The sequence below is a fragment of the Lissotriton helveticus genome, chromosome 3_1 (assembly GCF_964261635.1).
Source record: "Lissotriton helveticus chromosome 3_1, aLisHel1.1, whole genome shotgun sequence".
Classification (NCBI taxonomy): Eukaryota; Metazoa; Chordata; class Amphibia; order Caudata; family Salamandridae; genus Lissotriton; species Lissotriton helveticus.
Window position 1 is genome coordinate 419,318,116 of NC_136061.1, and position 16,436 is coordinate 419,334,551.

Sequence of the window (16,436 nt, forward strand, 5' to 3'; positions counted from 1 at the left end):
ACTTAAAGAGCATGCTTTGTCTGGCCAGTTTTCTTTCTGTGTCAGCTTTCCCTTTCAGGCTGAACTACTTTACCTGTCGGTGCTGCTTCTTCCGATGCGGGTTTTAGATTTAATGAGGAAAAATCATGTCACCCAAGATGACTGATGCCCCAGCCACCGAGCAGATGTATGATGGATCGACCCAAACTGTGATTGAGACTCAAGCAAAACAATGGCTGAAGAGGGCTGACCAAAAGCCTCTTTATTAATGTGTTATTGTTTATATATTGCTAAATATGTTATTGAAAAAAACACCTGCGGATCTGGGGAGACAGTCAAATCTGATGCTATCCGAGACCTAAAAATCTCAGTGTGGCTCAAATGCAAAGGTTCCGAAACATGTTTATCCAGCATCATTCGTGACTAAAGCAGAGCGCACACTCTGTTTAAACACAGCCAACTAGGACTGAATACCCTTAATGGGAATGTATTCTACAAAATCCCTTTAACTGAGAACACGTGTCTGTGCCCTCTACTGTATCATCGCGCAGTGTTTGAGATTCCTGAAATCGTTATTTCATAGCACCGTATTGAAAAGCTGTTTTTATTAAATCTTTTGGATCAGTCCATGTTTTCAAAAACACGATGTCAACATTTTACACAGATGCAATAAATAGATGTGCAGTCAAACCGATGGGTATGGGTTTGTTTCCTTGACATAGATGTTTTTGTTACACTTGGAAATGCACCTGTTTGGATCCCCATTGAGCATATATACAGATCAAAATGTTCTTATCTCGTTTTCCTAATGGTTCATCTTTTAACGCCTAGTACCAAATGTTCTTCTTGTATTTGGTCCTCAATTGTCAGAGTTCGCGAAGCTGCATTAGCAGAAAGGCAGTCCATGATGCTGTCCACACCTTATGGAAGAATCCACAAAGGTTTTAATGCTGCTGTTTACCTCAGAATTGACGAGCTGCAAGTGGGTGATTGCATGGTAAGTGTTTAAATAAGTACTCATTGTAGAGTGTCATTGTTTAGAGAAGGTGATATTTGTTACTAGGATTGCATGGTGTAGATGCAATTATCATTTGAGGGATTACCCTGGCTGTTTCCACATATTGAGGAGATTAGAGGAAGATAATATGTATCCGCAAGTTTGACTTCATCTATCATACTCTGTTGTATCACGCTCCATGCATACGTTTTCCTTCAAGATTGAGGTCACACTCCTGGAGCATTCTCCGAATTTCCAATGTGATACCAACTACTTTTCTTGTTGGCCATAATATAAACTCTCAACCTACTAACCAAGCACAACCACCATGAAAAGGGTACATGTCTAAAAATGCAACTTTATCTTTTTTAACTCTCTCTGCTTCACTCAGTGCTTAAGCAAAACCACAAGTGTGCTATGACATGATTGGAGCACTTTATCGGCCCTCATGCATGATGGACATTGTTTCCCACACACAATATCAATAATTTACAACAAGCAGTGATGCTTTTTAGTTGATGACCCAGAAATGCTTTGGGATCTTATCTGGGGGCTCTATACAAATCTTGCAATACAAGCTAGTAGAATCTTGGAGAACTGTCTTCCTTTTTGTTTTTCAACTTTTCCTGGATTCTGAAGCCAATAATCAGTAGCCAGACTAGTGGACTGGTCATGGTTGTCTTCTTAATTCAGCAGACAGATCTCTCCAACTGTACTGATTGTCTTGGACACTAGTTTATTTATTTATTTTATTTATTTAAAACATTTATAGAGCGAACTGTTACCAATCGGTGTCATGGCACTGAATGAAAGCTCCCCTAGCCTGGCCTGTACTTACTGGACGAAAAGCCACGTTTTCAAGTTTTTTCTGAAGGTCATTAAATCTGTAATCTGTCTGAGCGCCAAAGGTAGAGCATTCCAAGCCCTAGCAGCTCCCAAAATAAAGCTTCTGCCACCCCATCGAGCTTTCCTTATCCAAGGGGTAGTAATCAGCCCCAGACTTGCTGGCCTAAGATGTCTACCCGGCCGGTACCATTGAAAGTACTGTGTTAGAAACGCCGGGCCAAGCCCCCGAAGGGCCTTGAAAACTATGCACAAGGCTTTGAAGGAAATCCGTTTCCGCACTGGGAGCCAGTGCAGCTTCACCAATTCCTGGGAGACGGAGGCAAACTTTGGTACGCCTGTGATAAGACGAGCTGCTGCGTTTTGCAAGGCCTGTAGTTTGTTAAGAAGCCCCTGTTGGGCATTGAGCAATAGACTGTTGCAATAATCGAGGCGAGATAAGACCAAGGCCGTCACCACTGTTTTCCTGCACTCGTCGGGTATAAAAGGAAGAATTTTCCTGATTGTTTTCAGTGTAAAATGAATGGCTGACATCATAGCATTAACTTGGGCCTAAAGGTAAGTTTATCATTAATCAGAACGGGTTTTACTCACTTAAAACCACATTCAAACAGTTAAAAAGAGTGAGCGATAACCAGGACATGGGTCCAAAGGGGAGTGCGCCCCCAGTAGTCTCCTTACCACTACAGGTAGATCCCAACCACCCAAAAAGGTCAAATAAGGTTGAAACTAACAGAGTGCAAGCTCCAGCACCCAAAATTCCGTCCCCACCAAAAGCAGGGCTCCAATCCAAGGGTACACCAACACTCATAGAGGCTGCCAAAACTATGTCTAAGTCACTTCCACAAGTACAGCCCCAGGCAAGCAGAGGTAAAGCAAAAGCTCTCCAAACACCTGGCTCAAAAGGTAATGCTCAGGGACCAGTGACAGGGAAGGCCACCAAAATTGCCCCCCAATCAATAGCCCCAGCTACTACCTCAGTGGCCCCTCAAAATTCCATACGTCGGATCCCCCCTGTAAATCTCCCGCCAGATTGCCAACCATTTGTAGCTGTTCTGGTGAATGTTCCCCCTTTAAAGGAAGGCCAGTTGGAGAACCACCAATCTCTTAAGAATAAGTGCATCCACTGGCTTAAGTCAAATAAGCCAATTCCTACGGGTGTGGATGGGATTATTTTAGGTGTTCGTAGAGTAGGGTGGGTAGGGCAGGAAAAAAAAACCCAGGAGGGGGACTGCATAATAATAAACTTTCAAGACCCCAGAGTAGTGAGCTCCATTTGTACTCCTATAAAAACATGGATGTACCAGGGGTTAAAGTAGTGGACCTAACCTATTTTTACCCTAGGCAAATTGTCTTCTTGCCTCGGGAGAGCCCAAGCATCCCTGATTTTTGTAAAAACTGGGACACACGCTGGGCAGGGGGTCTTGGGGGTAGTGGGCCGAACCCTTTGTGGGTGCCAGGGTGTTGCTGACTGGAGGTGGAGAACCCCAGGGAAAATATAGAGGTAGTTGCAGTTAAAGAAGCAGCGAACAGACTTGACCAATTGGTAGCACCACCCTCCCGAACTACCGCTCCCTTAATTGTAAGTGTTAGTGGGACGGTAGCCATCAGGGACACTCCTTTAGATTACTGTTATTTGCAAGCCCCTTTGGTCAGGGCTACAAGCAGTAGTGTTCTTGCGACCAGTGACACACCAGCTGTGACGGACCTAGTATTTAAGGTTTTCAGCTGGAATGTCGCAGGTATCACAAGAAAGTTGGCTCTCCCTGATTGGAATGCCTGGGTTGATGAACACTCCTTATGCATCTTCCAAGAGACCTGGAGCTTGGAGCCGGTACATAGGGTGGGATTTTCCTCCCACTCTGTACTTGCCCTAACCTCGAAAACAGGGAAGGGACGCCCCTCGGGCGGTCTACTCATATGGGTAGCAGCCTCCTTAGACTGCAGAACAGAGGAGCTACAGACAGGTTGTCCGGATATTCAAAATATCATTTTAAGAGACCAAAGGGGAAGAATAGTTCTAAATCTTTATAATGTTTATGCCAGAGGGACCAAGGGCGGGAGGAAGTCACCTGTACTATCCCTCCTTGAGACCCTCCTGAATAAAACCCCACACAAGTCATGTACCCTGGTCGCGGGTGATATGAACTGCACGTTCGAGCCCTTGGGCTCCGACGTTGCCCTTGACCAGGACGAGGAGGACACCAGGATAGGGATCCCTGTATTAGAGATTCCTCCCATTAGGAAATGGTCAGAAGTGGCGTTACAGCTATACTCCCTGAGCCTTGAACTAAATCTAAGGGCAGTAAATGGACGGACAATCTCGGATAGGGGGGGAGCTCACACTTATAATAGACCAGGACACTCCTCTAGAATAGACTACATCTTATTAGATGTATGTCTCTGGAACCATGTGAGGGACATGGTTGTGGTCCCGACGATTGAAAGTGACCATAATTCACTTTCCTTAACCATGGCTCAGTGGTGGTGCCCTGTAAAAAAGGGCCCTAGTAACCCCGTATTAGCTCCCCCCGATGACTCTGTTGTCTCACTCTGTGGAAGGCGCATAAAATGGGCTAAACTGGTCCTCTCTGAGGAAAGGGTTGGAGAAATCTCAACCCTTCTAAACCAAGCAGTGACAACCCTGGGGCTTCCCCTGGAAGGGGTGGGAAGGGTGAGTGGACTCTTTGCCTCTCTAGTAGAGGCTTTGACAAACGTGTTTACCATCCCTCCTAGTAAGTCAGGAAATAAGCAAAGTAACAAGCAGGGTGATGGTTGGTATACTCATACGTGTAGGGTAGACAAAACAAGACTTGTTGAGGCAGTAAAGCACAAATCCCATAGCGGTATACTGGAAGCAAGGAAGGCCTACAATAGATCCCTTAAAACCGCCAGGATGGAGTGGGAAGAGAAATTCTGGGAAGACCTACTCCATGCCAGCAAAAGTAGGGACTCAAGGGCCTTTTGGAACCTTGTAGGTTCCCGGAATAGGCCCGAGGCAGCTATGAGACCCTGTAATATCCCCCCACAAAGTTGGGTAATACACTTCGGGGCTTTATACCTCCCGGCAGATGGGGAACTAAATGTTAGGGTGATCTCCCCACTAGCATTCGAACCCCATACCCATGATCTCTTTACTTCTTTAGAGATCGAAAAGGTAATTGGGTGGGTAGCCCCCCGCAAGGCAGCTGGTCCAGATGGCCTTCCGGGGGATCTTATGCGTGCTTATCCAGTGGAGTGGGGAAGGGTCATTGCAGCTCTCCTTAATGACATCATGATGGGAGGGTCAGTGCCAGACTCCTGGAAGGGGGCGGTAGTGGTCCCGATTTACAAAAAAGGTTGCAGAGAATCACCGGGGAACTACCGCCCAATAAGCCTGATAGACTCCACCCAAAAGATAGCAGGTAAAGCCATACTTGGTAGGATTTTGCAGTGGGTGGAGGAAAATAAAATATTATCAGACTTCCAGGCAGGTTTTCGGGCAGGTATGGGGACAATAGAGCAGGTGTTCAGGTTGGCACTTCTGGGGTGAAAGGTGGTGGAGCTAGGCAAGGGCAGTCTATACTTGGCCTTTATTGACCTAAGGACTGCCTTTGACCTAGTCCCCCGAGAGAAGTTATGGAGGGTGCTTCATGAGCTGGGATTGCCTCCATATATCTTGTCTCTCCTCATTAGCCTCCACGCCCATACCTTTGCTCAGGTCCGCTGGGGTAGAAATGGAGAATTAACAGAAAAAATACCAGTGTCTAGGGGTGTGAGGCAGGGATGCGTTTTGGCGCCCACCCTTTTCTCACTATATGTGAATGGGGTGGTGGAACATCTCCAGCAAGAACCAGCCGACGCCCCCTGTCTCGGAGGAGTGCGGATCCCCACCCTGCTTTTTGCGGATGACACGCTCTTGATCTCCAAGACTCCGCAAGGCCTCCAGAAACTGTTAACACGTTTCCAGGATTTCTGTGCTGCAAAGGGTCTAGTAATCAACGTGGATAAAACTAAGTTCCTAGTCCTAAATCCTCCAAAGAAACTGGGCCGCCCGCCTATTCTTAACTCTGTTGCCTTGGAGAAAGTATCCGAATTTGACTACCTTGGAATTCGGATTACGGATAGCATGAACTGGTCACCTCACATTGTTAAGATGGTCCTTAACCACAAGAGAGTAGGAGGAGCCCTCCTGAGGGAATTCCGGGCATCACCTAGGAGGTCGCTTACCCCAGTAATTGATATCTACAAGGCTAAGGTAGTAACATCAGCCTTGTATGGGGCTGAACTGTGGGGGCATTGCTGCCTGGACGCCTTGGCAACAGTAGAGAGCAAGCTCTTAAAATCCATAATTGCCATCCCTTCAAGCACCCCGACAGTACCGGTACTGATGGATACAGGCTGTAAAACCGTTAAAGACCAAGCCCGGCTTCGCCCTCTCCTTCTATGGACACGTATCTGGAGGGGTGAAGATTTAAAATCGTATGCTGATGGGTTGGCGGAGATAATGAGCTTGGGCGGTTGGGCAAAAATAAGATGGCTGAGTGACACTAAAAAACTTTTGGAGAAAATCGGATTGGGGGACTGTTGGTTATCAAGATCGGCTCCACCTAAAGAGGTGTTGAAGAGACTGTATTGGAACTGGGTTGCGGAACAGCTAGTTACAAACCCGGATCATTGCAAGTCCACTGCTGCTTTTTTAACAGTAAAAGATGTTGTAGTGTTTGAGCCCTATCTGGACCTAATTACTCTTCCATATGACCGAGCATTGTATTTTAAATTTAGAGTAGGCTCGCTACCACTAGGGGCTCTGGCGTCCAAGTGGAAATCAGGTGCCCACACGTCCCCTTATTGCGTATGTTGCCCTAATAGGATAGAGTCCATTACGCATATCCTATTTGAATGCCCGGATTATGCAAAGCCCAGGAGTTTCTGGCTTAAACCCCTCTGCCGGAATATGGGCACACGTAGTTACCTAGTAGCACTGCGCATTTTAATGACGGACACTTCCTCCCCTATTGTATGTGGCATAGCCAAATTTTTAAAACAGTTTTGGTTGATAAGATGCAAGAGATTGTCAGTAGCAGTTTAATGTATTTTTAGCTAATTTATTTATGGCATTATATGTCCTTTTACCTTTTTAATGTGCACCTAATATTTGCCTTTTTAAATGATGTCTTTTTATAGATTTGTATTGGCTGTATTGTGTGTACGCTTATAAGATATCTTGCATATCGAATAAAAGCTTATCAATCAATCAATCAGAACCCCCAGGTTCTTGACCTTGGTAACTGGAACAGGGGGTACACCCAACCCTTCCGGCCACCAGTTAGGGCTCCAAAAATTAACACTGGAGCCAAAAAGTAGAACTTCAGTTTTAGCCGAGTTTAGCTTTAAACAGTTCCTAGCCATCCAGTCGCTGACTGCTGACATGCACTCTTGGAATTTACTGGCTACGGCTTCCTCGCTACCTGGTAGCAATGAGACCACAATCTGCGTATCATCCGCATATGATGTAAGCTCGAACCCATAGGATTGAATGACCGGGGCCAATGAGGAGACATAAACGTTGAAAAGGGTGGGACTTAGGGAGGATCCCTGGGGAACCCCGCAGGGAAGCACAAATGGTTTAGACTCGAACTCCCCCAGTGGGTAAACAGTCATAATATCGATTCCAAAATATAGAATGGACATAATATCGAAGTAAAAATATAGACTGGACAAAATATCGAATGGACACAATATAGTGGTTAAAAATATCGAATTTAAGGTAAGTAATATCGATTTTCAAAATATAGAAGTCAAAATATCGAAGTATACAATATAGGCATTAAATATATCTATTTTTTTAATAATATACATTTTTCTAAGTGTTTTGTATGTTAGTATATGTGTGAAAAGTGTATAATAATTTTTATAATGTATGTTTAATGTATTTTAAGTAATGAATTTTATGTTATTTAATTTTTGCGTAATTTAATTTTGTAGCAGGTTGTGGGTTTATAGGGGAATAGGGTGGGAAGTAATTTAATTATATTAAATTAAATATTAATTTTTAGCAATTATTAATAATTTTTAATTACATTTTGCTTTCTAGTTCTGTAGCGGGTTGTGGGTTTATAGGGGAATAGGGTGGGAAGTAATTTAATTGTAATTAATTAAATATTTTTATTTATTTATTGGTATTCATTTAGAATTTATTGTTGTTTTTTAATTGGTAATTAATTGTTATTAATTGCCAATTAATTTGTATTAATTGATTAATTGTTAATTATGTTAATTTTCTAAATTTATTTTCTGTAGCGGGTTGTGGGTTTATAGGGGAATAGGGTGGGAAGTAATTTAATTGTAATTAAGTAAATAATTTTTTTCATTTATTGTATTGATTTTAAATGTATTAATTTTTAATTGGTAATTAATTTCTATTAATTGGCAATTAATATTTATTAATTGGGAATTATTTTGTATTAATTAAATATTTGATAATTATGATTGTATTAATGTTTTTTCTGTAGTGGGATGTGGGTTTATAGGGGAATAGGGTGGGAAGTAATGTAATTGTAATTAATTACATATTAAAAATACTTTTTGTGTATTGATGATTAATTTACTGTTAATTTTTAATTTGTATTAATTTTTATTATTAATTAGTTTTTGTTATTGAAAATTAATTAGTTGTTAAATAATTATGAATAGGTTTATTAGTAATAATATGTAGTTGTATTTCTAATTAACTATTACATAATATTAAATTGGTTATTAATTTCAATTAATGTTTTATTGGTATTGATATTTAATTTATTTGTAATAATATATTAAATCATTACTTTCCCTACAGTTAAACTCACTGGAGTTGGAATAGTAATTATCACCCTCCCGCTATCCAATGCTTTCCCTACTGTTGCACTCTCTGGAGTGGGAATAGTAATTTTTACCCCTACGCTATCCAACCCTTTCCCTACTGTTGCACGCTCTGGAGTTGGAATAGTAATTTTTACCCTCCCGCTATCCAACGCTTTCCCTACTGTTGCACTCTCTGGAGTGGGAATAGTAGTGTTTACCCTTATGCTATCCAACGCTTTCCCTACTGTTGCACTCACTGGAGTGGGAATAGTATTTTTTACCCCTACGCTATCCAACACTTTCCCTACTGTTGCACTCTCTGGAGTGGGAATAGTAATGTTTACCCCTACGCTATCCAACGCTTTCCCTACTGTTGCACTCTCTGGAGTGGGAATAGTATTTTTTACCCCTACGCTATCCAACGCTTTCCCTACTGTTGCACTCACTGGAGTGGGAATAGTAATTTTTACCCTTACGCTATCCATTGCTTTCCCTACTGTTGCACTCACTGGAGTGGGAATAGTATTTTTTACCCCTACGCTATCCAACGCTTTCCCTACTGTTGCACTCACTGGAGTGGGAATAGTATTTTTTACCCCTACGCTATCCAACGCTTTCCCTACTGTTGCACTCACTGGAGTGGTAATATTAAATGTTACCCTCCTGCTATCCTACGGTAAAATATTGTACATTTTTTATTAATAACTTAAATTAATTATATCTTAATTTTAAGGTTATTTGAGTATTTTTAAGTATGTTTTAGTTAATTATATTTATTATTTCATTAATTTTAAATTACTTTTAAGACATTTAAAAAAATTCGATATTTTGACTGACTATATTTTTTTACAGACTATATTTTGGATTTGATATTTTTGTACTTACCTGTTTGTAGATAGGAATTCGATATTTTGGCATTCTATATTTTGATAAGTCTATATTTTGTCATTCTATAGTATGTCAGTGATCCCCCCCAGTGCTACCACCTGGATCCTGTTGGTAAGAAAGGCTTTCAAGATCTTAAGAGCTTTCCCCTGTATCCCGCAGGCCTCCAGACGGTCCTCCAAGATCGTATGATGGACCGTATCGAAGACTGCTGACAAATCTAGCAGGATCAGGACTGCTCTACCCCCCAAGTCCATCACTTTCCTGATCTCCTCAGATGATTTAATTAGGGCAGATTCGGTACTATGACCCGCCCTAAAACCATGTTGCGATGGATCGAGGGCTTGTGTGGTCCTTAAAAATACACTAAGCTGGCTATTCATGGTTCTCTCAATTAGTTTGGCCGGTAACGGAAGTCTGGCGATGGGACGATAGCTGTTGGGGTCAGTGATGTCCAGTTTTTTTTTTTTTAGCAATGGTAAAATCGAGGCCAATTTCCAAATGGATGGTAATTCACCCACCACAAACATGTTGTTAAACACAGCCGCTAAGGTGGGACCTATAAGAGCCGCCGCTAGCTTTGCCACTGTGGCCGGGCATGGGTCCCTAGGAGAGCCTGATTTGGTACCTAATAATAGTTTCTTAATCTCCTCCACACTCACCGGGGAGAAGTTCCGAAACTTAACCTAATTTGAGTAGGAAGTTGAAATCTAAGGCTGTCCGCTGGCAGGTTAGTCCTAACATAAACTTCACGGGAGTTAAAAATGGTTTCCACTCTTTTAAAAAGAACTGAGCTAGAACCTCGCACAGTTCAAGACTGGGAGGTGTAGTGGCCGGCTTTGGGGTGGCCAGACTACAAACCGTTTGGAATAGTTCCTTCGACGAGCTCCTGGCATCATTAATGCGGTTAGTGAAATACCTTTGTTTTGCCATCCCAGTCATGTCTTTATATAAAGCCAGACTCAATTTGAGTCTGTTTTTATCTGCCTCGTAGTAATTTTTCCGCCACACGCGTTCGAGTTTCTTGCTGATGAGCTTATGCTCTCTGAGCTCCACTGAGAACCAGGGGGCCGAAGGGGTCATGGGAGTGGGGTGGCAACTTTAGGGAGGAGCTAAGATCGTGCAAGCGTGGTCCACCCAGTTAGCATAAGTGACAGCCGCTTTGTCCACATCTGGTGGGGGCACCATCATGGATGATTCCAAAAGATCCTCCAGGGAGGCTCCCTCTATCTTATTCCAGGCCCTAAAGGTCCTAGTTTAATTTACTGACCTGCCTGGCTTTGAGGGATTTAGCAGTGGGGATATTAAAAAGCACTGCCGCGTGATCCGACCAGGTAACTGGAAAGATTGTGGGGGCCTGAAGGTCCGGGCAATTCGAGAATATTCCATCCAGGGTATGACCTGCAATGTGAGTGGGGCCTAGCACCAACTGTTTTAGGTCAACACCGTTCATCACCTCCGTGAGAGCTAATGTGTCTGGGTCTGAGCTATTCTCTAGATGAAAATTAAAGTCCCCTAGGACTGTAAAGGTCTTTGCACAGAGGGCCTCCTCTAAGATATTTCCCAGTGAACCCAAGAAAGACGTCTTGGTACCGGAGGGCCTGTAAAGTAAACAGCCCCTAAAGGATTGATGGTAGGACAAAATAAGATTAAAAGCCAACGCTTCACATAGTTCAGACGCCACTGGTTGAAAACTACCCTTACTGGAGTTATGGTAAATGACTGCCAGGCCACCTCCTCTTTTCCAAGGTCTATCCTGAACATAGCTTAGATAGTTTGGGGGAGTGGCCTTGACAATGTCAGGCCCAGATGCCGCATCTGTCCAAGATTCGGTGACAAATGCAATTTTTATATTCTTGTCCTGTAGCAGCTCTGCGAGATCCGTGCTATGTTTAACCAAGGATCTCGCGTTGACCAGAAGGCAGCTAACATTTTTCTTTGTGACCTGGGCTGTCACTTTGCTTATATTAGTGACCGACCAGACTAAGCGTAATAGGATATTCGGGATAACCCTTATACATGATGGACATACCTCACCAGCGTCCAGAGTATCCTTGTAGAACTCAAGGTATAGACAGCCCGATGACCTACCGCCTCCCCCCAGGCTCAATAGAACCTTTCGGTCGTAAGCTAAGCGTTGAAACTTGCCTGCAGGCCGCCAACCAGGGGTCATGGCGTTAGGCGCGGGCCCAGGGCGGACAGTCGCAGACGGGCTTGCCATTGCCGCACCTTCGGCGCGTCCACTACGCGGTCGCGCCAGCCCGATTTTTAAGTGCTGGGGAGGAAAAAAGGCTAGAGCGCTCACCATGGCCCACTCAAGATGGCGGCCGTCCGGGTGAGTGCTTATTCGCCTTTCCCTCCCTTCAGGTGCTTCGCAATAATGAAAAAATGAGCACCTCGGGTGCCCCACTAATAAACCTCCAAGACAAAGCCTAAAACCACCTCCCGACAGGCCTAAAACCACTAGTAGCAACCTAGGAAGCAGGGGATAAGTGGGTTCACTAGAGTAAGAGGAAAACAAATGTGGCAAAGGGAATATGTTGACAGCTTTCTCCTCATCCACCAAATACAAATAGTTTCATGGAGTTGCGCTTAGGAATCAGAACGTGCAGGCTAGCATGTCCTCAATTAACTAAGACAAACTGCTGAAGGACGGACACCAGCTTGTTCTGCATGCACTCTGGGTCTAATGTAGCCCACCACTCACCCAGTATCAATAAACCACACCTACTCAGATTCCATACATGACTAAGGCAAGAGACCAGTGCTTGAGGATTTGGAAAGCCAATAGCCACCTCTCCCCACAGAAACAGAAGTTAACAGTCTTGCAATATTAATCTGCTGCACCATACTCTCCTGCACCATATAGCCTGGATGGGGTGATGGCTCCAGAATTTTTGTGCACTCCTGCATGTAATTGAGGATTTGTTTGAGGTGTTTACTTGTCCTTGGCAATGGTAAACCCCTTCCCCATTAATTGTAAATCTAAAGAAAGTGCCAGAGCAAGTTGATGTATTGATAATCTTTTTTATCCTTTTTATTGAATCAAGTGTATTTCGTAATCAAGACTATTTTCTTTTCAGAGTCATTCAAAGACGTAATACAAAATAGAGAGCAAGAGATTTCCAGTACAGCCGCCAACACACGTTTCACCCCCAAAATTAGCTTTTCAGCCTGGGGCTTCCTCAGGGCTGTTGTGTCAGTTGTAATTTACAGGGTTCACATGCATGTATAATATACATGTTTACCGCATCACCAAAAAGCATTTTAGCCATCATGAACGATTCACAGGTTTAGCATGCATGTATAAGATACATGTTTGCAGCAATGCCAAGAATCATTAATGCACAGTTCGGAAATCATTCTAATTAGGAACATACAACAGGTAAATACGGAGAGAGAACAAAGAGAAAGAAAAAACAAGAAAAATGAAAAATAAAAGAAGATGAAAAGAGAAAAGAAAAGAAGAGGAGAAAGAGAGTAAACATGAGTCATGGTGAAATATTCCATCCAAAAGAGGCAAGGGAAAGAAACATATAACAGTAATGCGATATGTACCTGTCAATTCGGTTAAGTCATCAAAAACAGGTCAATCAAAAGCCACATATAAAAGGAATACATCATAGGTTGAATGTATACATACGGTTATGTTGTGGCATAATTGAGAACCGCAGATATGAGTCCTTACATAAACGTAAAAACATTATAGAAATGCCAAAACGTAAGCACATATTATACATAATAGATTCCATGTATTTAATTGATGATGTAAATGAATGAGTAAAAAAAGGTCTCCATCTTATTGTAGAGGGGAAAACCTTTACTGTCCAGGGACTAAATAATATTTTGTTTAGTCTAAAAATCAGTAGGTGCAGAGGGAAACAAATCATAGTAGTGAGACCTTGAGAGGCGGTCTTCTATGCAGTGGATGTCAAGTGAGAAAAACTTGAAGCCGGCAAGGTTGGAAGGTATGTGGGCGCCACAGTGAAACTAAGTTGATTCAAACTACACATGCAGGGTGGAGTGTGGTACAGTGTGCAGTCTCGTAGCTCAGGTTGGATTGCTTACCGTAAGTAGATCATAAAGCAAATATTCTGTATTTAATCGGTAGGAGGGAAAAGAGGGACCTAGATGTTAATCGGGTATTTTAATTGTTTTGCTGACAAATATTGTCACAAATATGGCACATTTAGTCCTTACCCTATGTTGTACATTGCGGTCCTAGATGAAGGCGGTCTTTGTAAATTCAAGGGTAGAGATAATCTAAAAGAGAGCATTTAAGCTTGTCAGAGAATCTCAGGAAATTATATTTATATTACGGTGGGGGCCCGTGTGCAGTGCAGCATCAAGGGTGGTATGGTCTTCCGTAAGGACTCTTACCTGCCGGCTATTCTAAAGACGGGTATCAGTCGGCATGAGCAGACGAGGGAAAGGAAGGGCCCTCCTATGCAGGGCCGGACTGGGAACCAAAACCGGCCCTGGCAAAGTGCTCGGCCGCCCCTCCCCTCCCCTCCCCCCCCCTCCCCACTCGGGGGGGTTGGAGGTGCTGCCGAGCGCTTTGCTAGGGCTGGTTTTCGGGCGATTTTGTTGCAGGGCCGATGCTGCAAAAACGGCCCTGTAACAAAATCGGCCCCCAGGGGCCCAACACCGGCCCCCACCCTTGCTGCGCACCGGGGGATTGCCCGGTGCCCACTATGGCCAGTCCGGGCTGCTATGTAGATTTCAGGGACAGAGGTTCTTTCCCTATGCATAAGTGCTCTCTTTCGGGTAATCAGGCATCAAGTTTAAGCCTGCGCACCATCTTGAAATGTGTTAATATATGAACTGGAATGCAGTGAGTAGTAAGTAGGGATACCACTCATCAAAAAATGCTGGTCGCAAAAGTGACAGGTCTAGTCGCAAAAGGCTGGTCGCAATTTTGACAGCTTTTGACATGTCTGGTCTTAAACTTCTGGTCTCAATTTTGACAGTTTAAGACCAGGACTGTTTAAGACCAGGGTTTGATCTGGCCTTAAACAGTCTGGTCTTAAACTTCTGGCCTTAAATTTGACATCTCTGGCAGCAAAAATGGACATGCCCGGGAGTGTCTGGCAGCAAAAATGGCCATGTCAGGGAGTGCTCAGGCCTGGTCTTAAACCGTCCTGGCCTTAAACTGCTGGCCTCAATCAAGTGACAGGTGGCCCGGAAGGGGGCGTATGAGTCACAGGGGGCGGGTTGTTTTTTTTTGGAGGCAGAGGCGTGGCAAAGCAGCCCTATGGCCATGTGTCCCTGTTGTGGTGTAGAGGTATACGCCTCTTTTAGGGGTGGTGATTTCTTTGAATACATATAAGCCTTTGTCAGGAGCCTGGTGTAGCAAGCAGCCGCTGGACAACGTGAAGGGTCACCATGGCAGAAAGGAAGAGCTACAAACCATTTGAGAGAAAACATTGGTTTGGTGGCTCACAGATCCCCGTCAGTAGCTTTTATAGAACCAGACCGGCGGTAATGGAACAGAATGCTCAACCAGGAGAACCTTCTGGCTGGGGGTTTGTTAAGCAATGGCCGAGCCGGGTGCCCCCGATTAAGCGTGACAGCAGCTCTAGCGAGTGTTCGAGTGACGGCTTGGCGTCTGAGCAAAGCATGCTCTTGGAGTTGGAGGATGAGGAAGAATCCATAGTTCCTCCTAATACACCCGTCTATGAAACCATGGATGTTCACATGACGAGTCCTCAGGAAGTAGGTGTGCAACAGCCCGGTACAAGTGTGGAAGATGAGGGATCACCGATGGATATTAGCGACTCTCATGATGTCAGAGTAGCCGACGCGGGGTATGAAAATGTGGAGGTGAGTTAAAATGTTAGGAGCAAACATTTTGCATAAGGATGTATTTTATTTCTTCAACTACCAAACGTTAATCTTACTCTTGGCCCCTCTAGAGAGCACCAGCTCCTAACACACCCGTCTATGAAACCACGGATGTTCACATGACGAGTCCTCAGGAAGTAGTTGTGCAACAGCCTGGTACAAGCGTGGAAGATGAAGGGTCCCCAATGGATATTACCGACTCAAGATTTCAGAGGCGCTGCAGAGGGTGGTGAAAATGTGGTGGTAAGTAAAAAAAAAAATGTTAGGAGTAGACCCTTTACATGAATGTTTGTTGTCTTTCTAGCGCTAACGGGTTGTCAATATTTATCTTTTGAACCTAGGATGAAACACCGAAAAGAACTGATGCCCAGGGGCAGACTGCAAAAGGGCGCAGCTTGAATCTGTCTTGTATATGCTGTGCAAACCAGACTGGGAGTTCCACAAATCTGGGGACACCTATGTCTAAGGAGTGTGAAGAGTGTTCTGAGAACGACGACTCTGAAAAACCAACGCTAGGGTTCACCAGAGTTGGGTTCACCACTGATGACATATCAAGTGTTAAAGGTTTCGCAGCTGTGGTTGTATACACATGTGTCAAAAGGGACTATTACAGCCTGTGTTTCGGCCATCGTATTAGCGACCCGGAACAGGGGGCGCACGAGTGTCTATCCGGATCATACAGAGACCGTGTAATCCGGTACATATGTAGTATGCTAGACCCGTACAAGATGTATAAGCTGCTAAGGGTGGTGCACGGCCTGAGCGCTGAAAATAGTTTTGTCCATCCGAACATGCTGAAGATCATGATGGCGACAGTCAAGGAGATACGCTATGCCAACGACCCCTACGCAAAACTAAGAAGCATGCCAGGCACAGGTGTGTGCTGTGACAAAAAGATGGCACAGAGACTTATAGAAAGGCGCATGTGTAATCTGTATCTAAAAAACAGAAAAGTGGTATCCTTGGCACCACAAACGCTGTTTTATAATAGATAAGGCCTGATGTATTGTGACCTTATAGCTCAAGACACCTTTATGTAAGCCATACTTGCTATGTAATAATGTAA

General features: G+C 43.9%; 1 protein-coding gene across 1 annotated transcript in view; it reads left to right on the plus strand.

Moving 5' to 3' along the window:
- Window positions 1–16,436, plus strand: part of LOC144824569 (cyclic nucleotide-binding domain-containing protein 2-like) — a 202,003-nt gene that overhangs the window by 62,535 nt on the left and 123,032 nt on the right. The window contains exon 2 of the mRNA XM_078683626.1: window positions 850–976. Coding sequence (XP_078539752.1) covers window positions 850–976 — 127 coding nt within the window. The remainder of the gene's footprint in view (window positions 1–849; window positions 977–16,436) is intronic.